The sequence below is a fragment of the Syngnathoides biaculeatus genome, chromosome 13 (genome assembly GCF_019802595.1).
Source record: "Syngnathoides biaculeatus isolate LvHL_M chromosome 13, ASM1980259v1, whole genome shotgun sequence".
NCBI lineage: Eukaryota > Metazoa > Chordata > Actinopteri > Syngnathiformes > Syngnathidae > Syngnathoides > Syngnathoides biaculeatus.
This window is the reverse complement of record NC_084652.1, coordinates 24170995-24198487: the sequence shown is the minus strand read 5'-3', so window position 1 is coordinate 24198487 and position 27493 is coordinate 24170995. Positions and strand designations below refer to the sequence as shown.

Below are 27493 nucleotides of genomic sequence, written 5' to 3'. Positions count from 1 at the left end.
AATTGAATTGTCATTTAAAAACTGCATTTCGTATTACCTTTGGTTGTCTATTGAGTGATATTAAAATTGGTTTGATGATTTGAAACATGGTTTACCCGGTGGAGCAGCTGGTTGGAGCGAGTTTGCATGTTCTCCCCATGCCTGCATGGGTTTTCCCCGGGAACTGCGGTTTCCCTTTAAATCCCAAAAATATGCATTAACTGGAAACTCTAAATTGCCCTGAGATGTGATTGTGAGTGCAACTGTTGTCTGTCATGGCTGATGATAGTTGGGATAGGCTCAAGAACTCCCATGACCCTTGTGAAGATAAGCGGCTCAGAAAATGGATTTGAAAACTTTGTGCGATAGATATAAAACAGAAATCAGGAGATGATCAAATACTTTTTCAGGGCACTGTATCAAGGTTTAGGCACACAAATTACAGTGAAGAAAATAAGTATTTGAACACCCTGCTATATTGCAAATTCTCCCACTTAGAAATAATGGAGGGGTCTGAAATTTTCATCGTAGGTTGATGTCCACTGTGAGATAATTTAAAAAGATAAATCCAGAAATCACAATGTATGATTTTTTTTAACTATTTATTTTTTGATACAGCTGCAAATAAGTATTTGAACATCTGTCTATCAGATCGAAATCTGACCCTCAAAGACCTGTTAGTCTGCCTTTAAAAGTCCACCTCCACTCCATCTATTATTCTGAATCAAATGCATCTGTGTTAGGTCGTTAGCTGCATAAAGACACCTGTCCACCCCATACAATCAACATGGCCAAGACCAAAGACTTGTCCAAAGACACCAGAGACAAAATTGTACTCCACATGGCTGGAAAGGGCTACGGAGAAATGGCCAAGCAACTTGGTGAAAAAAGGTCCACTGTCGGAGCAATCGTTACAAAATGGAAGAAGCTAAACATGACGGTCAATCTCAATTGGAGTAGAGCCCCACGCAAGATATCACCTTGTGGGGTCTCAATGATCCTTAGAAAGGTGAGGAATCACCCCAGGACTTGGTCAATGACCTGAAAAGAGCTGGGACCACTGTTTCCAAGGTGACTGTTGGTAATACACTAAGACGTCATGGTTTGAAATTATGCATGGCACGGAAGGTTCCCCTGCTTAAACCAGCACATGTCAAGGCCTGTCTTAAGTTTGCCAATGACCATTTCGATGATACAGAGGAGTCATAGGACAAAGTTTTGTGGTCAGATGAGACCAAAATTGAACATTTTGGTCAGAATTCCACTAACCATGTTTGGAGGAAGACAAATGATGAGTTCCATCCCAAGAACACCATCCTTACTGTGAAGCATGGGGGTTGGAAGCATCATGCTTTGAGGGTGTCTGACCTCAAGGCAAATAATGCATCTGTGGTACTCTTTCTAGGCATAAAACCATACTGTTGCTCGCAGATACTTACTTCTGTCCTGAGTCTAGCCTCCACTAACTCTTTCCCATAACTTCATTGTGTGGCTCATCAACTTTATTCCTCTAGAATTCCCACAGCTCTGAACATTGCCTTTGTTCTTAAAAATGAAAAATTAAAAAAAATAAAAATAAATTGACTCTGCGTGCATAACCTCTCTAAATTCAAAATGCATCCATAGCGCTCGTGCTTGATCTTAAAGCTGCTGCCAAAACACCCAAGCTGAAGAGAAAGATGCAAAATATAAAAGTGGATACTATAGTGTAATACATACATTAAGACGTCATGGTTTGAAATCATGCATGGCACGGAAGGTTCCCCTGCTTAAACCAGCACATGTTAAGGCCCTTCTGAAGTTTGCCAATGGCCATTAGGATAATACAGAGGAGTAATGGGTAAAAGTTTTGTGGTCAGATGAGACCAAAATGGAACTTTTTGGTCATAATTCCACTAACCGTGTTTGGAGGAAGACGAATGATGAGTTCCATCCCAAGAACACCATCCCTACTGTGAAGCATGGGGCTGTTAGCATCATGCTTTGGGGGTGTTTTTCTGCACATGGGAGAGGACGACTGCACATGGGAGAGGACGAGCGCACTGTATTAAGGAGGGGATGACCACGGCCATGTATTGTGAGATTTTGGGGAACAACCGCTTTCCCTCAGCCAGAACATTTAAGATGGGTCGTGGCTGGGTCATTCAACATGACAATGACCCAAAGCACACACCCAGGAAAACCAAGGAATGACTCCGTAAGAAGCATATCAAGGTTCTGGCGTGACCTAGCCAGTCTCCATACCTAAACCCAATAGAAAATCTTTGGAGTGAGCTGAAACTCCGTGTTTCTCAGCGACAACCCAGAAACCTGTCTGATCTAGAGAAAATCTGTGTGGAGGAGGGCCAAACATCTCTCTTGCAGAGTGTGGAAACCTGGTGAACAACTACAGGAAACGTTTGACCTCTGTAATTGAAAACAAAGGCTACTGTACCAAATATGAACATTGGTTTTCTCAGGTGTTCAAATACTTATTTGCGGCTGTATCACATGAATAAATCGTTTAAAAAAAATCATACATTGTGATTTCTGGATTTTTCTTTTTAGATTATCTTTCTCACAGTGGACATGCACTTGCGTTGAAAATTTCAGACCCCACCATGATTTCTAAGTGGGAGATCTTGCAATATAGCAGGGTGTTCAAACACGTATTGTCTTCTGTATAATACATGATAAAGCTGTTGTTTTTCCGTAGTCTGAAATGTAAACCTGAGCATTACAAAGCTATTTTTCTTCTCAAAATGAGTCCTTTTGGCTGGCCTGCAAAGCCCAATCAAAGACTGTGCAGTCGTGTGACTGCCTTGTGCTGGTTGACTAGTGACCTGGAATCAATGCAGTAACGTTTGATTGATGTTCTGGCACTTGATAAGAAAGTCGACGCTTGAATAGATTGCTCATGAATAGTTGATGAATAAAGAAGAATTTATAAATAAAAGTAGCGAGTGACATCTTCCACTTTCCTACCCACCTCCAACTATAAGAATAAGTAACTGAGAGTGCTTTTTGACAACTGACAATTTCAGCCGCTATGCAAACTAGTGAATTCCGTGCACTGATGGTCGCAAACGTATGTTAGAACTGTTTTTAAGCACTGCTGTTAGAATGTTTTAATCGTTTGTTAAAAGGAACTGTATGGTTGTGTATTTTCAGGTACGCTCCAGATCCGCTACCGATTGGGAGGACTAACAGAACCTTTCACTATCGATATTGACCATCGCAACATGGCCAACGGGCAGCCTCACGTTGTCAACTTAACCCGACGCTTTCGGGAGATACAATTGCAGGTTAGTGTGATACTCTATTTTACCTCATACAATGTTTGAATGTCAATTTTGTCTTGACTAAAAAAAAAAAAAAAAAAAATTAAAAAGAGTCTGTTTAATACTATTTAGCCTATTAATATACAGTAAATAAGGGGAGTGTTTATTAACGCAAAAACTAAAGCATAGTGACCAATCAGGTCAACGAAGTAGCTAAAAAATAGCCTTCCATGTGTGTAATGTCTGGTAAATCCATTCATCCATTTTATTTTTCCGCATATCCTCACAAGGGTCGCAGGGAGTGCCAGAGCCTATCCCAGCTGTCAACTGGCAGGAGGCAGGGTACACCCTGAACTGGTTGCCAGGCAATCGGAGGGCACATAGAGACAAACAGACGCACTCACAATCACACCGAGGTGCAATTTAGAGTGTACAACAGTGGAGAACATGCAAACTCCATACAGGCGGGGCCGGTATCGTACCCTTGTCCTCAGAACTGTGAGGCCAACGCTTTACTAGCTGAGCTGCCATGCCGCCTAATGTCTGGTAAATTATTTTCATTGTTTGTAGAGGACTTTTGAAATTTCAGGACATCTTTCATCATACCGCAAAAGGGTTGGGCTGTATTTCCTTGACTACAGTAATGCAAATTCGACACAGTGCGTCTCGTATCTCTGCGAGGGATGCGATAGGCTGGGTTGGCTCTCCCAGGCATTGTATTTAACAAAAGCGGCTGTCTTGCTCCAGTGGGTGTAAATTTTAAATTGTTGTCAGTCAAAGCGTCTTAGATATCATCCAACCGTCCATTTTCTGAGCCGCTTATCTTCACAAGGATCGTGGGAGTGCTGGAGCCAATCCCAGCTGTCATCAGGCAGGGGGCAGCGTATACCCTGAAGTGGTTGCCAGCCAATCGCAGGGCACGTGGAGACAGACAACAGTCGCTCTCACAATCACACCTCGGGGAAATGTAGAGTGTCCAATTAATGCATATTTTTGGAATGTGGGAGGAAACTGGAGTGCCCTGAGAAAACCTACACGGGAAAGAGAACATGCAAAGTCCACACAGGTGGGGCTGGGATTGAATCCCGGTCCTCAAAATTGTGAGGCCAAAACTATACAGCTGTATCTATCTTCCTTTTACGTGAGGCAAAAAGACATGACTGCATGGAGCATTGCCCCTTAGCTGGTGTGCCAACATGGAATGTGATTAAAGTTTGAACATAACCACGGACGACGTAAACATGTCAATGGACTTCCCTATCCGTACCCATGCACGATTGTTCAATGGACTACTGTTTAGCACATCTGCCTCACAGTTCTGAGGACAAGCATTAAAATCACAGCCCAACTGTGTGGAGTTTGCATTTACTCCCTATGCCTGCGTGGAGTTTCTTGCGGTATACTCGTTTCCTCCTACAGTCCAAAAACTTGCATGGCAGGTTGAATGGAGAAATTTAAAGTGCCCGTAAATGTGAATATGAGTGTGAATGGTTGTTTCTATGTGTCTACAATTGACTGGTGACCAGTTTAGGGTGTACCCTGCTTCTCGCTCGAAGATAGCTGGGATAGGCTTCAGCACGTCCATGACCCAAGTGAAGATAAGCGGTATGGAAAATGGATGGATGGTTCCATCAATCACAGCAAGTAGTCAAAGTCATGAGGTTGAAAAGCAGCCCCGGAGCATCACACTACCACTACAATGTTTGACTGCTATGATGTATGATGTTCTTCTGAAATGATTTGTTACATGAACCTTCCTCTCGTCAGTCTGTTGAAAGTCTTGAGAATCATTCAGATATCCATCCATTTTTTCCTCACAAGGGTCGCAGGGAGTGCTGGAGCCTATTCCAGCTGTCAACGGGTAGGAGGCGGGGTACACTGTTAACTGGTTGCCAGCCGATCTCAGGGCACATCGAGACAAACAGCCTCCCTCACAATCACACCTAGAGGCAGTTATGAGTGTCCAATTAGTTTTGCATGTTTTTGGAATGTGGGAGGAAACAGGAGTGCCCGGAGAAAATCCACGCAGGCACGAGGAGAACATTCAAACTCCACAGAGGCGGGTCCGGGATTGAACCCGGGACCTCGGAACTGCGAGGCCAACGCTTTCCAGCTCACTTATTCAAATATTTTTTCCCAAAAAGAAAGTTCATGTTATTTTTGTTCAGCAGTGTGTGTGTGTGTGTGTGTTTTTTTAAACCTTGGAATGGTGCTATTGTCCCGTTTTCTTCAAACCTATTCCTAATTTTTGGGTCATGAACACATACCTTAATAGAGGCAAAGGAGAACTGGAGTTCTTAAGCTGTTATCCTGGGTTCCTTTGTGACCTTGTGTCATTGTAGTCCTCCCTGGATAATTTTATTTTGGACAGTCATTCCTGGGAAGGTTCACCACTATTCTGTGTTTTCTCAATTTGTGGATAATAGCTCTCACTGTAAAAAGTAATTCACTTTCTTTCAGCTTGGCCCGTTAGGGGTCGCCACAGCGAAACACTCATATTTGTTTGGCACAGGTTTTACGCCGAATGCCCTTCCTGACGCAACCCCTCTCAGGGAGTGGAGGTCCCAGTGGGATACGAACTCACAACCCCTGGTTTACCAAACCAATGCTCTCACTGTGGTCTCTCTGTGGGTTTTGTTGGAGCTTTTTTTCGTTACATCTTTTAGTCAACTTAACTGTGAAACATGTTCTATTTAGGTTATTTTTTTGATTGAACTGACCTAGAGATAATCAGGTTTGGGTGTAGACAGTGAATATGTATTTAGCTGTTCAATCCCTGACCTCCGTGTGTGGAGTTTGAATGTTCTCCCTATGTCTGCGTGTATGTCACCTGCTAGCTGGGATAGGCTCCAACACCCCTGGGACCATCATGCGGCTAAGAAAATGATGGATGGATATATATGTGTAAGCACACAAAACTTCCCGGTTACTATTTACAGAGATGCGGGGGGCCAGCCACACATGCACCACACAATGTAAAACCGTAACATTACAGTACTACCACTTCCTGATTCAGACCTTCCCTGCTTTCAATTTTCACTTTCCACATTTTCCAGATGGACCACTACCCCGTGTCAACTTACATAATGCCTGAGGCTTCAGATACAGAATTCAACTTGATCAAAAGTCTGTTTCTCGGAAAGGTTTTCGGTAAGTGATGAAATATGATTGTTGTGCCGATCCAGAGACATGAGACTGCCTGGTGATTTTTAACCTTAACCATGTAATCTGTTCAATCTCATAGGTGGAATGTAACTTGGAAATATTCCAAGCCCTTCGCTATTGCATTTTATTAATTAATATTAAAATTAAAAAATTTAATTATTCAAATTAAGGGAGAAACCCGTCACACAGTACCCAATAATTACAAACAAAAAGTAATTTTTTGCTGATTGGGCCAATATTTTAGTTTTTAATGCAGCCCTATAGGGGCACAAGCCAGTGCAACCTGTAGGCCAGTCCGAAGTCTGGATAAATGCAGAGGGTTGCGTCATGAAGGGCTTCCGGCGTAAAATTTTGTCAAACAAATATGAGCGTTCATCTAAAAAATACCCCAAGCACGATTAACCTGCAGGCCGTCGGTGGAAATTCAGGTACTGTGGGTCGAAGACAAAGCAGAGGAGGAAAGAGGATTCGTTGACAGAAGAATAGGAGGAATGCACAAAGACTACAACTGAGTGTAGGCAGTTGGAATGTTGGGACGATGACAGGAAAAGCCCAGGAGTTGGTTGACATGATGATTTGGAGAAAGGTTGATATACTGTGCATCCAGGACAGCAGGTGGAAAGGTAGTAAGGCTAGAAGTTTAGGAGCAGTGTTTAAATTATTCTACCATGGAGTAGATGGGAAGAGAAATGGAGTAGGGGTTATTTTAAAAGAAGACTTGGCTAAGATTGTGTTGGAGCTGAAAAGTGTATCAGATCAAGTGATCAGGCGGAAATTTGAATTTGAGGGTGAAATGTATAATGTGAAAAGCGGTTCTGCCCCACAGATAGAATGTGATCTACAGTTGAAAGAAATTTTGGAAGGCACTAGATGAAGTAGTTCTGAGCATCCTAGACAGAGAGAGAGTTGTGATTGGTGCAGATTGTAATAGACATGTTGGTGAAGGAAACTGGAGCGATGAAAAAGTGATGGGTAAGAACGGCATCCAAGAAAGTAACTTTGAGGGACAGATGATGGACTTTGTAAAAAAAGTTGGAAATGGCACCCGTGAACACTTTTTTCCAGAAGAGGCAGGAACATATAGTGACCTACAAGAGCGGAGGTAGAAGCATGCGGGCGAATTATATTTAGTGCAGACGATGGACCCTGAAAGAGTTTACTGACTGTAAGGTAGTTGTAGAGAGTGGAGCTTGACAGCATAGGATGGTGGTGTATAAGATGACTCTGGTGCTGGGGTAGGAAGATAAAGAAGACAAAAGTAGAGCAGAGAACCATGCGGTAGAAGCTGAGAAAGGAAGAGTGTTGTGCGGCTTTTCAGAAAGAGGTGAGACAGGCTCTTGATGGACAGGAGGAGCTCCCAGAAGACAGGACGACGACAGCCAAGGTGATCAGAGAGACAGGCAGAAGAGTTCTTGGTGTTTCTTCTGGTAGGAAAGGGGCGAAAGAGACTTGGTGATGGAATCCCAAAATACAGGAAGTCATACAAGTAATGAGATTAGCGAAGAAGTCGGACACTGAGAGGACTGAGGAGAGCCGAAAGGAATACACTGAGATCCGACGTAGGGCAAAGGTAGAGGTGGCGAAGGCTAAACAAGAGGCATATGATGACATGTACACCTGGTTTGACATGAAATAAGAAGAAAAGGATCTCTACAACTAGGCTAGACAGAGGAATAGAGATGGGAAAGATGTGCAGGTAAGGGTGGGTTGTGGATCAAGATGGAAATGTGTTGACTGTTGGCAGTAATGTGCTAAATAAATGGAAATAATACTTTGAGAAGTTGATGAATAAAGAAAATGAGAGAGAAGGAAGAGTAGAAGAGGCAACTGTGAGGCAACTAACATGATTAGTAAGGGGGAAGGGAGAAAGGCACTAAAGAGGATGAAAAATGGACAGGCAGTTGGTCCTGATGCCATACCTGTGTAGGTATGGAAGCAATTTGGAGAGGTGGCAGTTGAGTTTTTGACCAACTTATTCAACAGAACACTAGCGGGCGAGAAGATGTCTGAAGAATGGAGGAAAAGTGTGCTAGTTCCCATTGTTAAAGAACAAAGGTGATTTGCAGAGCTTTGGGAATTATAGAGGAATAAAGTTGATGAGCCACACAATGAAGTTATGGGAAAGAGTAGTGGAGGCTAGACTCAGGACAGACGTAAGTATCTGCGAGCAACAGTATGGTTTCATACCTAGAAAGAGTACCGCAGGTGCATTATTCGCCTTGAGGATGCTCGTGGAAAAGTACAGAGAAGGTCAGAAGGAGCTATATTGTGTCTTTGTGGATGTAGAGAAAGCCCATGACAGAGTACCAAGAGAGGAACTGTGCTACTACATGTGTAAGTCTGGTGTGGCAGAGAAATATGTTAGAATAGTACAGGACATGTAGGAGGGCAGCAGAAAAATGGTGAGGTGTGGCTTAGGAATTTGGGCTGGGACTGCATCATGGATCAGCTTTGAGCCCCTTCCTTTTTGCTGGGGTAATGGATAGGCTGACAGATGAGGTTAGACAGGAATTCCCAGGACCCTGATGTTCGCAGATGATATTGTGATATGCAGCGAAAGCAAGGAGTGCATAAAGCAGTGGAGGAACAATTAGAAAGATGGAGGCATGCAATGGAAAGGAGAGGAATGAAGATTAGTCGAAGTAAAACAATATACAGTATGAGAAAGAGTAGTATCTGTGAGCAATAGTACGGTTTCATGCCTTGAAAGAGTACCACAGATGCATTATTTGGCTTGACGATGCTAGTGAGAAAAATACAGAGAAGGTCAGAAGGAGCTGCATTGCGTATTTGGAGCTGGAGGAAAGCCTGTGACAGAGTACGATGAGAAGAACTATTGTACTCCGGGGTAAGTCTAGTGTGACTGAGAAATATGTTAGAATAGTACAGGATATGTATGACGGCAGCAGAACAATGGTGAGGTGTGGCGTACGTGTGGTACAAGAATTTAAGGTGGAGGTGGGACTGCATCAGGGATCAGCTCTGAGCCCCTTCCAGTTTACTGTGATAATGGATAGCCTGACAGATGAGGTTAGACTGGAATCTCCTTGGACCATGATGTTAGCAGATGATATTGTGACATGCGGTGAAAGCAGGGAGCAGGTGGAGGAACAATTTGAAAGATGGAGGCATGCATTGGAAAGGAGAGGAATGAAGATTAGCTGAAGTAAAACAGAATATATGTGCGTGAATGAGAGAGGAGGAGGGGTAAGAGTGAGGCTCAACAGACGACGTCTAATACCTGGGGTCAACAATCTAGAGCAATGGTGAGTGTGGTAAGGAAGTGAAGAAACGGGTACAAACAGGTGTAACAGCTGGCGGAAGGTGTCTGGTGTCCTATGTGACAGAAGAGTTTCTGCTAGGATGAAGAGTAAAGTTTATAAAACATTGGTGAGGACGGCCATGATGTATGGATTAGAGACTGTGGCACTGAAGAGACAACAGGAAGCAGAACTGAAGGTGGCAGAAGTGAAGATGTTGAGGTTCTCGTTAGGAGTCAGCAGGTTGGATAGGATTAGAAATAAGATCATTAGGGGGACAGCCAAAGTTGGATGAGACAAGGTTCGAGAGAGCAGACTTTGATGGTTTGGAAATGTCGAGAGGCGAGAGTGACTATATTGGTCGAAGGGTGCTGAGGATGTAGCTGCCAGGCAAAAGAGGGAGAGGAAGACCAAAGAGAAGGTTGTTGCCTGTTGTGACGGAGGACATGAGGGCAGTTGGTGTAAGAGAGGAAGATGCAGGAGATAGGCTTGGATGGAAAAAGATTACACGCTGTGGCGACCCTTAATGGGACAAACCAAAGGAAAAGAAGAAAAAGTTTCGATATTTTAGTTTTTAGTCAAATAAGTCTTTTGACAGGATCGTCACTGTGCTAATTCTGAAACAGTATGTGCATTTTGTGTTGTCCAACTTGCAAAGTCCACTCACTTGTAGAGCGCATCTTATTGCCAAGTTTGTATCAGTCTGTTTAAAATGGAGAAATAACTCTTGAACTCCAAGGGTGTGGTTCACGTAACGTAGTCAGTAGTGTCTTTAGTTTTCTTTATTCTAGAAAGAAAGAAAAAAGTAAAAATAGTGTTCCCCTGTTATTTGCAGGGGTTACATACCCTATACCCCCCCGAATAACGAAATTCCGCAAATAATGGATGCAGTGGTATTTATTGTGTTAACCATTCGAACAATCCTCTTACCGTATTTTGCGGAGTCACCACAAGTTTCGGTTCCTTATTAAAATTGATTGAAGTAGTTTTATGGATGTTTGCCTCTTGCTTCTAAATGAAGCCAATTGTGGATTCATTCACGCCATAATGAAGAGCCACAAATGCGAAAACTTCGAAGGAAGCTTTATCATCAGCACAGCGCTTCGGCATCATTGTGAACATGAGAGGTTATCGTGCAGACACTCAACAACGTAGATGAAAAGGGCGGAAAGGAAGGGCAAAGGAAAGGATGGGACAAAGCTACAACTGAAGTTGCTGAGACTTCAATGATGCGCAGCCGATCAGGTCAAGAGATAAATTCACACATGCTCTCAATGGTCAATGTCGCACCGGAGACCAATCACACACCTCGTTTCCAAGTTTATTTTTTGATATTTTTTTTTTTGGGGGGGGGGGGTTGTGGGGTGAGAAAAAAACACGAATCACTGAAGCCACAAAAAATAAGTCAGAAGTAGGGAGGGAATCCTGTATTTCATGATTCAAATTTAAGAACTCATCTGAACTCATCTTTCTCAACAATAACAACAAAATGGACTCAAGAATAAAATAGAATATATCTATATTTTGTCAATGGCAGTACCTAGTTACACCCCCCATGCCCCCACAACCCCGCAGTAGATCATGAGAGGCTTTTCTTATTATTATTCTTTTGGCTTGTCTCGTTGGGGATCGGCACAGTGCGTCATCTTTTTCCATGTAAACATCTCCTGCATCTTCCTCTCGAACACTAACTGCTCTCATGTCTTCCCTCACAACATCCAATCACCTTGCCTTTTGTCTTCCTCTTGCTCTTTTGCCTGGCAGCTCCATCCTCAACACCCTTCTACCAATGTACTCACTGTTTTGCCTCTGGACATGTCCAAATCATCAAAGTCTGCTCTCTCAAACCTTGTCTCCAAAATATCTAACTTTGGCTGTCCCTCTAATGAGCTCATTTCTAGTCCTATCCAACCTGCTCGCTCCGAAAGAGAACCTCAAAATCTTCATTTCCGCCACCTCCAACTCAGCTTCCTTTTGTTTCTTCAGTGCCACCGTCTCTAATCCGTACATCACCACTGTTTTGTAAACTTTGCCCTTCGTCCTAGCAGAGACTCTTCTGTCACATAACACACCAGACACCTTCCGCCAGCTGTTCCAACCTGCTTGGAACCGTTTCTTCACTTCCTTACCACACTCACCATTGCTCTGGATTGTTGAACCCAAGTATTTGAAGTTGTCCACCCTCGCTATCTCTTCTCCCTGGAGCCTCATTCTTCTCCCTCCACCCCTCTTATTCACCCACATATATTCTGTTTTACTTCAGCTTTTCTTCGTTCCATTTCCAGTGCACGCCTGCATCTTTCTAATTGTTCCTCCACCTGCTACTTGTTTTACTGCAGATCACATTGTCATGCGAACATCATGGTCAAAGGGGATTCCAGTCTAACCTCATCTATCAGCCTATCCATTACCAAAGTTGATACTGATGCAATCCCACCTCCACCTTAAATTCTTCTGACACACCTACAGCACATCCCACCATTGTTCTGCTGCCCTCATACATGTCCTGTACTATTCAGACGTATTTCTCCACCACACCAGACTTACGCATGCAGTACCACAGTTCCTCTCTTGATACTCTGTCATAGGCTTTCTCTAGATCCACAAAGACACAATGTTGCTCCTTCTGACCTCTCTGTACTTTTCCACTTGCATTCTCAATTCAAATATTGCATCTGTTGTACTCTTTCAAGTCATGAAGCCATACTGTTGCTCATCGATACTTATCTCCTGAGTCTAGCCTGCACTACTCTTTCCCATAACTTAATTGTGAGCCTCATCAATTGTATTAGAACCAGAATCAGAATCAGCTTTATTGGTCAAGTGTGTAAAAACACACAAGAAACTTTCCTCCTGCAGTCGGTGCTGCCCTGGTCCGATATTCAAAAGAAAGAACAACGAAGTAACAAGAACAAAGAACAAGAGACATTTCTGTTTATGGGAACTATTCCTGATAAGAGTCACGGATGTGCAAGATGCAAAGTTTTCTTCATTTAGAACAGGTAGGAGATAAGAGTGTCTCAATGTCCCCCATTTGTGGTTTCACTTATAGACCAGTGGAATGACAATTGTGCAAAGGGAGCAGTTTAAAGTGACGAAACTTGCGATCATCTACAAAATATATTACTAATAGTAATACTAATTGGACCAGCAGGAACTGAGTGTGTCTCCCAACAATGGCACAAGGCAGAAAATAGTAGGTTCGCTGATCAAGAATTTGATGACTTAATTGCCAGAAGGAAAAAAACTGTTCGAATGCCTGCTAGTTCTGACTTGTATTGATCTGTAGCGCTTTCCTCATGGAAGGAGCTGGAAGACCTGATGGCCAGGATGTGGAGGGTCCGAAAGGATCCTGCCCGTTCTGGACCTAGTTGGTCAAAACTCCACAGCCACCTCTCCAAAGTGCTTCCATACCGCCACAGGTATATCATCAGAACCAACTGCCTTTCCATTTTTCATCGTTTTAGTGCCTTTCTTACTTCCCCCTTATTAATCATTGTCACTTCCTGGTCCTTCAACTTTCCTCTTCTACTGTTCCTTGTCACTCATTTTCTTCATTCATCAACTTCTCACAGTATTTTTTCCAACTATCAGTCAATACATTTCCATGTCAATCCTAGAAACTGGAACCCTTGTTTTGAAACGGATGATTTGATATGTGTAAGATGGTCATTAAACTTAATTAACAGTACACCTTATGTGAATATTTGAAACACTTTTGAAATGAAGTTTTGATGGGTCTGCTTTCTGCTGTGTTTGTAGAAACAGGAGAGATTGACCCGATCTTGATTAACCGCTACAACTCACCAGGCTTCGTGGGCTGCCTCTCAAGAGTTCAGCTGAACAGTGTGGCACCACTCAAGGCAGCCCTTCGCTCTGGCCAGGCGGCGCCCGTAACCACCCATGGGATTTTGGTCCCGTCCAATTGTGGAGCCTCTCCTTTGACTATCTCCCCCCTAGCAGCAAATGACCCCTGGCATGTAGAATCTGGTAGGGACACATGCCTGTACATTTACATGGTACATGACGGACTTCTAACATTTCCTTGTTACCTTTGCCCACAGTTGGAGCTTTTTTTCCTTTCAGTGAGGAATCGTCCAGCAGTAATGGCATCAATCGCAACTCAGCTGTCCTTGGAGGTAAATCTTCAGTTTTCCAACCACTCAAATCAAGCTCTGAAGCGAGCAACAGAACTTCTGAACCAAGACAATTATCATAATAAAAATAGATATAATTACACATATAAAGGAAAGTCAAGAGGGTATTGGATGAAAATTCTCAATTTACCCTGTAAAACAAAGATGGGTATCAGTTCAGTTGATTATATTTTCCTTTTAAAACTATTAATGTTGGTGCAAAACTAACAACCTCAAAGTACTTACTTGTGAAAGTTGAAAGACCTGATAATGACGAAGTCCTCCTTGGAGTAGATTATACCACACTGCGGAAGTTTGACATTGGGGAATCATCATGTGCTTCAGAAAGTCAGTGGTATATTTTTGATTGAAATTCTTGTCCTCGTGGTATTGGTACACTGTATCGGTAAGTACTTAATTACTCTTACTGGTATTAGTCTGAAAAAAGTGGAATTGACCCTTCACTGGTGTCACATCACATCACACGGGCGACATTGGGGACAGTGCCTCTGGATTGGCAGACTGGGGTAGTGGTCCCCCTTTTTAAGAAGGGGGACCGGAGGGAGTGTTCCAACTATAGGGGGATGACACTCCTCAGCCTCCCTGGTAAGGTCTATTCAGGGGTACTGGAGAAGAGGGTCCGTCGGTAAGTCGAATCTCAGATTCAGGAGGAGCAATGTGGTTTTCGTCCTGGCAGTGGAACAGTGGACCAGCTATACATCCTCGGGAGGTTCCACAAGGGTGCATGGGAGTTCGCCTTACCAGTCTACATGTGTTTTGTGGACTTGGAGGAGGCGTTTGACCATGTCCGTTGATCAGTCCTGTTGGGGGTTCTTTGGAAGTATGGGGTACGGAACCCCCTGCTACGGGCTATTCGGTCCCTGTATGACTGGTGTCAGAGTTTGGTCCGCATTGCTGATCTGATTTATTTTCGTTGAGAGTTGGAATCCCCCAAGGTTGCTCTTTGTCATCGATTTTGTTCATAACTTTTCTGGGCAGAATCTCTAGGCGCAACCTAGTCATAGAGTGTGTCCGGTTTGGTGGCCTCAACATTGCATCTCTGCTATTTGCAGATGATGTTCTTTAGGCTTCATCAAGCCATGATCTCCAGCTCTCAGTGGAGCGGTTCACAGCCGAGTGTGAAGCGGCTGGGCTGAGAATCAGCACCTCCAAATCTGAGACCATGGTCCTCAGTTGGAAAAGGGTTGCATGCCCTTTCTGGGTCAGGGATTATATCCTGCCCGAAGTGGAGGAGTTCAAATATCTAGGGTTCTTGTTCACGAGTGAGGGAAGAATGGAGTGGGCAATCGACAGGCGAATCGGTGCAGTGTCTCCAGTGATGCAAATTTTGTATCGGTCCGTTGTGGTAAAGAGGGAGCTAAGTTGAAAGGTGAAGCGATTTACGTTCCGACCCTCACCTATGGGCATGAGATGTGGGTCGTGCCCGAAAAAACAAGATCCCGGATACAAGCGGACGAAATGAGTTTCCCCAGCAGGGTTTCCGGGCTCTCCCTTCGAGATGCGAGAGAAGCTCGGTCATCCGGAAGGTGTTCAGTGTCGAGGCGCTGCTCCTCCGCATTGAGAGGAGCGAGATAAGGTGGCTGGGCAATCTGATTCAGATGCCTCCCAGACACATCCCTGGTGAGGTGTTCCAGACACGTTCCACCGGAAAGAGACCCAGGGTTAACGTTGTCCCAGGACACGTTGGAGAGACGATGTCTCTCGGCTGGCCTGGGAGTCCCTCGGCATCCCTCCGGAAGAGCTGGAAGAAGTGGCTGGGGAAAGGGAAGTCTAGGTATCCCTGCTGAAGCTACTGCCCCCGTGACCCGAACCAGACAACCGGTATGGATGGATGGATGGATGTTTGAGTACATCCTTTTAATTTTTTTTTTTTATTCATTCATATTTGGCAAGCTTTAAGATCTTTTCTGTGCCTCTTTAGTGGGTTCATGTTTTTAAACCTATGTGCCAAATAGTATTTGTTTGAGTGCTATGTTTGTAGACAGAGCCAAATGAGGTGGCTGGGGCATCTGATCCGGATGCCTCCTGGACGTTTCCCTGGTGAGATGTTCTGGGCATGTCCCACCGGAATAAGATCCTGGGAACCACTCAGGTCACGCTGGAGAGAATATTTTTCTCGGCTGGCCTGGTAATGCCTCAGGATCCCTCCGGAAGAGCTGGAAAAAGTGGCTGGGGGAAGGGAAGTCCAGGTATCCCTGCTGAAGCAACTTCCCCCACAACACGCCCCGGAGAAGCGTTAAAAAATGGATGGCTGGGTCACGGGCATCTTCTTCTTCTTTTCCTTTCGGCTTGTCCCGTTAGGGGTCACCACAGCGTGTCCTCTTTTGCCATCTTAGCCTATCTTCTGCATCTTCCTCTCTAACCCCAACTCCCCTCATGTCTTCCCTCACCACATCCATAAACCTTCTCTTTGGTCTTCCTCTCGCTCCTTTGCCTGGCAGCTCCATGCTCAGCACCCTTCCACCAATATAATCACTCTCTCGCCTCTGAAAATGTCCAAACCATCGAAGTCTGCACTCTCGAATCTTGTCTCCAAAACATCCAACTTTGGCTTTCCCTCTAATGAGCTCATTTCTAATCCTATCCAACCTGCTCACTCCGAGCGAGAACCTCAACATCTTCATTTCTGCTACCTCCAGTTCTGCTTCCTGTTGTTTCTTCAGTGCCACCATCTCTAATCCGTACATCATGGCTGGCCTCACCACTGTTTTCTAAACTTTGCCCTTTGTCCTAGCATAGACTCTTCTGTCACATAACACACCAGACACCTTCCGCCAGCTTTTCCAAACTGGTTGGACCCGTTTCTTCACTTCCTTACCACACTCACCATTGCTCTGAATTTTTGACCCCAAGTGTTTAAAGTCATCCACCCTCGCTATCTCTTCTCTCTGGAGCCTCACTCGTCCCCCTCCACCTTTCTCATTCATGCACATGTATTCTGTTTTACTTCGGTTAATCTTCATTCCTCTCCTTTCCAGTGCATGTCTCCATCTTTCTAATTGTTCCTCTGCAGGCGCAGGGAGATCATGCAAACTTCTCACACGTGAGGCTGGAATTTGAATTGCAGAACTGTCAGGCAGATAAGCTAACCAGTTATCTACCTTTTTTAGGTAGTGAAGTGTTATTTTATCAAGGGACAGAAAAAAAAAAAACGAGCATCTTGGTTCCAGTCCGACTGGAAAAACTAGTCTGCATCCTGACTACTTTCGAGGTGTATTTGAGCAAGACACAGACCCAACAGAAAGTGAAGTTTATAGAATGCAAGAATGGAAACTCTGTAAAAGTATGGAATTTGACAGACATAACAGTTCCAATGCACTGTGTAAGAAATTGACCCATACATATTTGGGGTAAGACTCAACTGGTGCTTGAATTTTCACTTTACACCATTAATTTACTAAGCCCTTATCACAACATTTTTTCTTTGTCGTCACAAAAAAAAGATAATCGCCTGAGTTGCATTGCAGTAATCTTGCCGTGGTTACCACGAAGTAGGGCTTCACAAAATTAACTTGCTGTATAGGGCACATGTCCGACCTATAGTATTAGTTAGCAGTCATTGAGCAGACTTTGCTTTGTCAACCTTCATTTGTTCTGCTTTCCAGGCATCATTTCCATGGTCGTCATCACAGTGTTGTGCATCATGGTGTTCGTCATCCGCCACATGTTCCGACACAAAGGCTCCTACCACACCAATGAAGCCAAGGGAGCAGAGTCAGCTGACTGCGCTGACGCAGCTATCATCGTCAACGACCCTGCCTTCAATGAAACCATTGACGAAAGCAAGAAGGAGTGGTTCATCTGAGCCATCTTTCTCAACAATAACAACAAAATGAACTCAAGACTGTAGGATGTATCTAGTTTTTAACCATAGCCAGAAATACTGGAACCTGAAGAACTTGTTTAGGGGTGTTTGTATGAAAACGTCATGGACATTACCACATCCTGTACACATCTGCGCAGAGCACATGGGGCAAATCCTGGTTAGAGCTTTTGTGAAAATGGGAGGCAGTTTATTTTATGAATTTTAGAAAGAACTGTATGGCAAAGAAAAGCCATAGACGGACGTGTGAATGAGACATCTAAGGGCAATAGCATAATTTATTAAGTTCTTTTCCATAATATACTTTATTTGCATTCTTGCAATAAATATGGTAAGGGAAAATGGTAGCAGTGACAAATATCACATAAAGTGTTACTTTGTCCCAACTAATACTGCACATTCACAGCGATGCGATAATTATGCTTTGTTTTATGTGTAAGTGAAATCTTGCGTGCATGTCGATGGAAATGTAATGCTTTATTTATTTTGTCCCAAAGTGTCTCTTAAATGAATAAACTGCACTGATTATATCTTCACTCCATCCATCCATCTTCAACCGCTTTTCCGGGTCGGAGCGTGAGGGCTGCAGCTTCAGCACGGATACCAAGACTTCCCTTCCATCCAGCTCTTCTGTAGGAATCCCGAGGCGTGGCCAGGCCAGCTGAGAGACATAGACTCTCCAACATGTCCTGGGTTGTCCCCAGGGTCTCTTTCTGGTGGTATGTGCCTGGAACAACTCACCAGGGAGGCGTCCGGGAGGCATCAGGATCAGATCGCCCAGCCACCTCATCTGGCTCCTCTCAATGCGGAGGAGCAGCAGCTCAACACTGAAACTCGAACAAACTCATTTTGGTTGCTTGTATCCGTGATTTTGTTCTTTTGGTGATGACCTAGAGCTCATGACGATAGCTGAAGGTAGGAACATAGATTGACTGGTAATTTGAGAGTTTCGCCTTTCGACTGAGCTCCCTCTTCACCACAACTGACCAATACAAAGTCCGCATCGCATTCGCAGCTGCACCGATCTGGCTGTCGTTCTCCCGCTCCATTCTTCCCTCACTTGTGAATAAAACCCCAAGATACTTGAACTCCCCCACTTGGGGCAGGATCTAATCCCCGACCTGGGGAGGGCACACCACCCTATTCCGACTGAGATCCATGGTCTCAGATTTGGAGGTGCTGAGTCTCATCCCAGCCGCTTCAAACTCTGCTGTGAACTGCTCCAGTGAGAGTTGGTGAATACGGCTTGATGAAGCCAACAGAACCACATAATTTCCACAAAGCAGAGATGTGATGCTGAGGCAACCAAACCAGACACACACTACGCCTCGGGTGCATTTCGGTGGAATTATTATTATTATTATTTAAGTATTCTCCCCACTGACTCACAACACACGAGTTGAGGTCAGCAGTGCCCTATCCTCACTATACACAGTGTTGACCAGAATTTCCTCGACGCCGTCAAGTGGTGCATAGAGGTGAGTCCGACTATATCTACTCAGAGCTTGTTGAACTCATCCACCAGCTCAAGCTCCTTCCATGCCAGTGTCCATGTCCCTAAAGCTAATTTCTGTAGCCGGAGATCGGATCGCCAAGGCCTTTGGCTACCCCATGCTCACATTGCACCTGACCCCTATGGCACAGGTGGTAAGCCCATGGGAAGGGGGATCCATGTTTCCCTTTCGGGCTGGGCCACCAGACGCTCGCCTTTGAGCCCGACCTCCAGGCCTGGCTTCAGAGGGGGGCCCCGGTGACCTGTTTCCAGGCAAGGGAAACTCAGATCCAATATTTGTTTTCGTCATAGAGGTTATGGAGTCATACTTTGTCTGGTCCCTCTTCTCCGACCTTTTTGCCAAGGGTGACCCTACCAGGGGCGTGAAGCACCAATAAAATTTAACTCCCAGGATCATCGGGACACACAAAACGCCTCCACCATGATAAGGTGATGGCTCAGGAAGGGTAATCTTCACTCTAGCTGTCAAAATCAGTTATAGACATAACTTGAATCAAATCCATCCAAAACAATCCACTTGTTTTGCGCTGACAGAATTAATTGACTGAATGTGATTATTTTTTTAATTAAGTTGTAAAACTTCAGCCCAGTGGTTAGTCAAACAGCTTGGCGATTACACCTGCAATTACTTGATCGACTGGACTGAATGGCCACATTTTCTTAAGACAACTAATTTATGTTTCATGTAGAATGCCGTTTATGGTAAGGAATTTCTCTTCCATACAAACTATAGTTTACTACATTGTGACATTTGATTGTATTTTTTTTTTCATTACAATGTAGTGGCATGACATTTTCTTTGTTTTATGTTAAAAAAAAATGTTTGTCAGATTCTTTTATAGCATATTCCCCTCTGCCTTGAAGTTCTGTCTTTCTTTCAAAATGTATACATACATTTAAAAGGCATCAATCCTGATCTTACATCCAAAATATGGTAAACATCACATTGAACATGCAAACTCCACACAGGAAGGGCCAGGAGTTGAACCCCACTCTTCCGAACTGTGAGGCCAACATGAACCAGTTGTTCCACTGTTGCCACCTGAAGAAAAAGGTTTTAAGTCAACAGCGTTGGTGGTGGAAAATGATGTGGAAAATGATTTAGAGGAGGTCTCCTGTATGTGTCCTCAAAGTTTTGATATTGGGACTGCTAGTCAATTATGATCAATTACAGCATCGGCCAAGCTCTGCCTCTGCTAAGACATTTTACACAATGGTGACAATTATTTTATCCTCCCGCGTGCTGAAGCCTATCCCAGCTATCTTCGGGTTCAAGGTGTGCTACACACTGAACTGGTCACCATTGACAGAGCACATAATGAACAACCATTCGCAATCACATTCACACTATTAAGCAATTTAGTTTCCAATCAACCTACCATGTATATTTTGGGGATGAGGGAGGGAAGCGGAGTTCCTGGGGAAAACCCAAACAGAATCACCTTTATTAGCCAAGTGTGTTAAAACACACAAGGATTTTTTTTCTCCGGCAGTCAGTGCTGCCCTGGGACAACATTCAGAACAAAGAACAACAAAGTAACAAGAACAAAAGAATGAGACATTTCTGTTAATAGGAACTATTCCTTACAAGAGTCACCGATGTGCAAGATGTAGTCTTCATTTAGTACAGGTAAGAGATAAGATAAGATAGCTGGCAGATTTCCCTGTCAGACGGAATTGCAACTCACACTTCCGAAAGAACTTTGTTCATGTTCCGGGGGAGACGGAGGACATCGAGTCCGAGTGGACGATGTTCCACACTGAGGCGGCCCACCAGAGTTGTGTTTGTAAGGTGTGTCGGTTTCTGTCGTGGCTGCAACCAATGAACATGTTGGTGGACAACAACAGTGTGGGATACCGTCAAGGTGAAGACGACGTATTGAGCATTTCTGGCCTGACAGACTCCCAAATATTGGTCATTTTGGAAGGACTTCGAGTACTACAGTGAATATCTTTGAAGTGATGATTGGTGCAAACATTTTAGATTGACTACATGATATAAAATACTTTTTTTTTTCTCTCACTGACTTGAAATTAGGCTGAACTTTGTTTTTTTTGGATCAATTAGGATAACCCCTGGGTGGCACAGTGGTGCGACTGGTTTGAGCATTAGCCTTACAGTTCTGAGGACTGAGATTCAAATCCTGCCCCAGCCTTGTGGAGTTTACCAGTTTTTCCTTTGGCTGCGTGGCACTTCAATTTCCTCTCAAATCCCACCAAAAATTCTAGATTTCCTTTTGGTATGATTGCGAGTGCGAATATTTGTTTGTTTTTTATGTGGCCTGCAATAGGCTGGCCTACAGTTCAGGGTGTAACCTGCGTCCTGCCCGAAGACAGCTGGGATAGGCTCCAGCACTCCTGCGATCCTTGTGCGTATAAGCGGCTCAGATATTTGATGGATTTCTAGGATGACCTATACATTTATTTTTTGATTAATAGAGGATTTTTTAAAGCGATTTTTTTTTTACTCTAAAATTTCAGATGTTTCCATACATTTTATGACGACTGTATTTTGTACCATTGCCTTAAAACTGTATGACTTGGGTAAAACTTTTTTAGATATGCTTCCACAAGCTTCTGACAATAGCTGGAAGCAATTTTGACCAATTGCTCCTGACTTAACTAGTCTCAATAAGCCTAGATGTTGACCACCTTGCTCATAGATGCCTTTTCAGGTCTGGTCCTAAATTTTCAAAAGGATAGTTATCGAGGCTTTGCCATGACCATTACAGAACATTGAGTTCATCAATCTGAAGTCACATTGTAACCAGGTTGTCAATGTTTCGGGTCTCAATTTGGAAAACCCATTTGTGACTAAGCATTACCTTCCTGGCTGATGCTTCAGTTTTTCCACATAATGTTCTTTCTCATATTAGTTTTTGGTGTGCACCAGTCCCCTGTGAAGAAAAACAAACGCAACAATGGTCATAATGTACAAAATCCGTTTTCTGTACGTTCCTCCTCACTATCCCGGGCGTGCTTAAGCCAATCCCAGCTATCTTAGTTTAGTTTCATCAGACCACAGACCACTCTGAGCATTAAGTTGTCCCTTGTGTGCATCGGGAATGTGAGATCTGGATATATATATATATTTGGCTTTGTTTTGTCTATTTTGTCTCAAACTAGCACAGTGGCATTTCACCCCATGTCTGTAAAGTAGCTGTTTCACTGTATATAATGACACTCTTACCAGCTTCAGGCAGCATCTTCAAAAGGTCTTTTTTGTTCTTGTGCCGATATTTTCATTTCAGACCAAAGCATCTTAATTTTTGGGACACACGACCTCTCCTTCCTGAACGGTTGATGGCTGGACATTTCCAGAGCATTCAAACTAGTGTATATCTGGAAATTGCACCCATGGTTGCCTTTCGCCCGAAGTTAGCTGGGATAGGCTCCAAGATTCTCACAAACATTGTGAGGATAAGCGGCTTGGAAAATGGGTGGATGGATGGGTGAACTGGACGTGTGCAAGTCCACACTTTCTGATGTCAGCTCATCTGTTTTGTTTTCTAATGAAAAAAAAGTTTCAGGTGTGCAGAGTTCAAATTCAGAGTTCAAAGACACTGGTGTGTCTCATTCACTCAAAAAGTAGTCAATAGAAGCTTTTATATCAGGAAAAAGTGAAACAAATCTTTAAAGTGGAGTCGCTCTAAAAGCAAGCCTTTTGTGTTGAGTTTCCATAAGCATTTCTTTCATTTATTTAGGACCTAAACAGTTTTGTGAGTTACAGACTTGTAGTAGAACTTGAAAAATGTATTCTAAAGCTGAGTGGGAGTCAGCGTAAAGACTTTTGAATTGTAGTACTCCAACATGTTTTGATCTTTTTGTTCCGGTCAGAATCTAAGCTCCAACATTCTGAATGAGCTGCACCTGTTTCATGCTTTTTGGGGAGTCCAATCAGAAGACAATTACAATAGTCAAGACTACTTGAGACATCGGGATGTATGAGCTTATCCTGGTCTGCTTGGCACAGACAAGCCTTCTGTCAGGTTTAAAAAGCCTGACTCTATTAAAAAAGGCGAACAGACAAGGCTTCAAGTTTTACTTGCTGCAAGAGGAGCGACAGGACCTCCCCCTGCTTCCAACCAACTCCCACTCGTGTCCCCTTGCAGCTTCTTTTTATTCACATAAATCACATGATGAGTGTATGTGTGTGTGACTGTTTGATTAACTACATCTGTCTGATTGATTACATCTGTCTGATTGATCTGATCTGTTTTCAAGACAATGAGTTCAAAGGTAGAAGCTAGGTGGTGATATGTAACCAACTACAGTATGTACAAAATGAGAACATATGAATGATTTCTTTAACATTTCCCTCCTGTTTATCATTTTGGAAATATGAGTGGGGATATCAGAATGCTGTTGCATTTTCATAAAGTTCATTATGTACACTTGAGCGTATAAAAGGCATCAAACGTTTCCTTTTGGCTGTAGCTGCATATAATCAGGGTCTACTTGTTGTAGAAGGGCATAGTTCACAAAAACATTTGACTTTGCTCTCGCCATCATAGATTTCAAACGTGGGATTATACACATCGTGAAAAGGCAGAACAAACCCAGAACAGTAATTACAGGTACAAGGAACTTCTTCATAACAAAATACCAAGGTCCAGAGGTGAACCAGGACCAATAATAATAATAATAATAATAATAATAATAATAATAATAATAAACAGTGGGTGAACATTGTTGCTCATTTCTGAACCCATCAAGTGCAGCAGCTCAGGCAAGTCGAGTGTAGATATTCTTAGTACTGGAGTCGGGAAACACGTAAGGAGAAAGGCAACAGTTGATGTCGAGATAAACACACAGCCTCCACTGACAGCGGAAGCTGTGATTAGAGATGTAACCCTCGCTGGTGATTGGGACAGTCATGTAGACTTTGGCACCCCATGGCATATAAGGGCAAACACAGAAGAGATTCTTCAGCTCTGCTGGTGACAGTGCAGAGTCCTTGTCCATTTAAAGTCAGGCCATTGTCCTGCACTCCATCGGTCGTATTTTTCCAAACAACCGTCTTTACATCTTCTAAGGCCTCTGGTGCCAGTGGAATTCCAAAACAAGATTTTTGAAAACAGTTGAGCTCAGCGTCGCTGAGGAAATGGTCGTTGTCCTGGTCGGAGATATAAAACATTCGACTGAGCGCTATGACACACTGAGGTTGGAGCTGTTTGTTTTCGGGGTCATACATAGGGGCGGTGTTGTGGAAGACTGCCTTCTGTGCATAGTAGAATAGCTCTGATATGTTTTTCAGATTCCTTGTAGAATACTCAACACGTCTCAATCTCAAAAAACTGATTCATGATTGAGTGAATGGTTTCCATGGAGCTACTCGACCGCAGATCTGACTTCCTCCCCACAAGGATGATTGGAACTCTTTAGGATCTCTGCTTTCAGTGTCTCATCATTCTGCTGTTTTTCTGAGTAGTCCATGATGTGTGTCGGCACTTTCTCCGGAATGACGTCAACAGGGATGGTGATATCTTCACTTCCACATCCAATCCTCATGCTCCGGCTGTTTTCCTTGCTGCGGTTCATGCACCAGGGGATCAATCCGAATGGTTTCCAGTGCAGTCTCACACTAATGCCTTCCTGAGCGGTCACCTCCTGCTTCAGGGACTTCATGTGGCGAACCACAAGGTTATCGTTAGGGTGGTTTGGGCATCTGGAGTCGGGATCCAACTCATTGACCTCCAAGGGTTTGCCCTCAACGGTTCTGGTGTCGTCCTTAGATAACGGCAGTGAGTCTGAGCTTTTTTTTCCTTTCACACAATTTCCCCTTGTCCTGCTTTGATTATCGTTTGGTCTTGTGTTCTGAGCGGTTCCATGGGGTCCAAGTTTGAGACCACTGAGCGCTTAGTCGGTCTAAAGAGAAGAGATTCTGCAGATGCTGCTCTGACGGATTACTGCTGAGGAGATCTTGGTCTATGAGCTGGACTTGGTGCTGGAAGATCTGCTCCTGAACTTGCCACATGAAACGGTTCATCTTCATCACCATGCAAGTCACGTTGCAGACCCTCTCCAGGTCTTGGCGGAGGTGCGTGAATAGCTGGAGTCGTCTCAGCAACACCGCGTGTTCACGTCTGGCCAGGGTGTCCTCCTCGTCTTTCTTAGGCGTGAGCAACAGCTGGTTGAAGTTAGCTTTGCACTTCAGCTTCCAATACTGGTACAGAAAGTGAACTGTCTCGGATGCCATCCTGAGGTGATGGCCCACTTCCTCGGTGTCGACAAACTGGTAAAAGACCTCCTACATCTCTTGCAATTTCATCTTGTGGACATTGACACGCGTTTCCTGCGGGTCATATTGACAAACAATACACAAGGACAACTGCAACGACGAGGGGGACGACGAGGCGAAAGGGATGAGGCCGAGGACGGCCGTGTCCTCTTCATTGTCCCCTCTAACCCTTCCTCTCATTTGCCCTTTTTGCTCCCGACGCTTTCCTCATTTTCAACTTCAGTGGTGGAGTCCCGCTCTACAGAGTCACTGACCTTAAGGCCCGAGTGCTTGAGCCAGTAGCATTTGAACTTGACTTTGTCGTTCTGGGTGATGATGGTCATCTCCTGGCCAGAGAGGAGGACGCAAGTCACGTGGAAGGCAATGCGGCAGTTTTTGGCAGAGCAGTGGATACAGGCTCCCATCTTTTCTTTACACAGGCAGCAGTTGAGTACCCACTTGTTGGTGGGAATGTGCGACACGTTGGTGACGGCCTCCATCTTCTCCGGGTTCCCATTGCTCATCTCTGGGATCCACAAGGCACAGCTGACATTGACCCACTTGGTTCCACTGCGGGTGGGCTTCATAGCATCGTCCTTCTTCGGGCACAACTGGCACTTTGGCAGGATGCCCAAGGTGCATATCCGACACAACCAGCTGCTCTTTGGAAGTTTTTGTATGCCGTAACATACCTGGTGGATGCAGATATTGCACTTGTTGCAGAACACCATCTTGTTGTTGTCCTCTCCGTTGGGGAACTGGCATTTCGCACACCATATTCTCGTAGTACTCGATTCCAAGGCCCTACTGTGCCTCAGTAGTATGTGTCATGTTGTTATGACAAAGGCGCTCAACCTCCTTCAAGGAGTACTCCATGGCAAATTCATCCAGTGGCGGAAGGGCCAACCTTGCAAACTCCTCGTTGATGACCTGCAGCCAGGTGACGTCTTCCTCGTTGAGGTCGTAGTGAAACATGCCCTCGGCCTATGTCCTGATGTCCACATAACTGAGGGCCAGGGTGGCCGACCTGTGGATCAACTTCTTGGGGCTGACGAACTTGACTTCCTTGCTTTTGTCGGTTAGCACCCGGGCCACGGGCTCCGGGATGGACTGCGGGCTAATGGGCACGTGGATACCCTTTTTCTCGCTTCTGCTTCTATGGATCGGCCAGGACGTAGTAATCCTCTGCGTTGAGCTGGTACGAGTCATGCACCTTCATGGTGGTGATCAGGTACGTCCTGAAGACCTCAGATGGTTTCTGTCTGCATCCTTTCCTGGCCTGGCATTAAGTCCGGGACCAGCAGGTGGAATTGCTGGCATTGTCGGACTCGTCGTTGCTGCAGACTTCTTTTCATGGCGGGGCATCTGAGTAGTTCCAGCTTCACCACACTTGTTGATATGTCATTGGTTGTGCACGGAGGGACACCATCTTCACATACGAGTACCAGGCGTTGGCATCCATTGGAGAGGCGGGATTGTCCTTGCTCCATGATGATTCATGTCCATAGATCCAGTGACGAACACATACAGTCCCAGAGTGGCAAGTGCGGAGGAGCCATGCTCTGATCACCACGAAGGCCAGCAGTCCCAATAGTGGCTCCTCTTTACCTAACATGCTCAAGCGCGGATCAGCTGAATTATTTATCCCACTCTTTGTAGCCGGACTTCCACCGCTTCTCGTCGTTGAATGAAAAGGGAGCCACAGACTTGCAGTGGGACAGGTGTATCGGCATGGGGCGTTCCACAATCTTTACCTTTATCACCGCGGGAGTTCTCAGCAGATCTGGTCGGGACCTTCCCAGCGAGGTGAGGACCAACACTTCCTCTTGATGACTCTTCTCAAGACCCAATCACCAATGGACACCAACAGCACCTGTGAAGAAGGTATAGTAGGCGGCAGATCATTTGCTTCTTTCACAGTTTTATTTAGCAGCATCGCTTTCATCCAATCAGATAAAGTATTTTCTTCTTCTGACTGCTGCACTGGCTGTTCTATCATGGGCAGTCTAGTCTAATCTAATCTACGAGATACTATTTCAAATGGGAACAATCCTTATCTGTTGGGGTTATTTTCATATACAGTTTTACTAAATGTAAACATTCTCTTCAAGTTCTC

The 27493-nt window shown here is 44.4% G+C and overlaps 1 protein-coding gene and 1 pseudogene across 8 annotated transcripts in view; one reads left to right on the top strand and one right to left on the bottom strand.

Moving 5' to 3' along the window:
- Window positions 1–18174, top strand: part of cntnap2b (contactin associated protein 2b) — a 93347-nt gene extending 75173 nt beyond the window's left edge. For 6 of the 8 annotated variants that reach the window (XM_061840417.1, XM_061840413.1, XM_061840410.1 and 3 more), the window contains 5 exons: window positions 3130–3263; window positions 6296–6389; window positions 13427–13654; window positions 13729–13803; window positions 17427–18174. In XM_061840417.1, coding sequence (XP_061696401.1) covers window positions 3130–3263; window positions 6296–6389; window positions 13427–13654; window positions 13729–13803; window positions 17427–17626 — 731 coding nt within the window. In that variant the 3' untranslated portion in view covers window positions 17627–18174. Of the gene's footprint in view, window positions 1–3129; window positions 3264–6295; window positions 6390–12953; window positions 13087–13426; window positions 13655–13728; window positions 13804–17426 lie in introns of those variants that run through there. The other 2 variants (XR_009797913.1, XM_061840415.1) reach the window with 2 other exon arrangements.
- A 6411-nt stretch (window positions 18175–24585) lies between these two features.
- LOC133511058 (protein Jade-1-like) lies at window positions 24586–26992 on the bottom strand (annotated as a pseudogene).
- Between the last annotated feature and the right edge of the window lie 501 nt (window positions 26993–27493).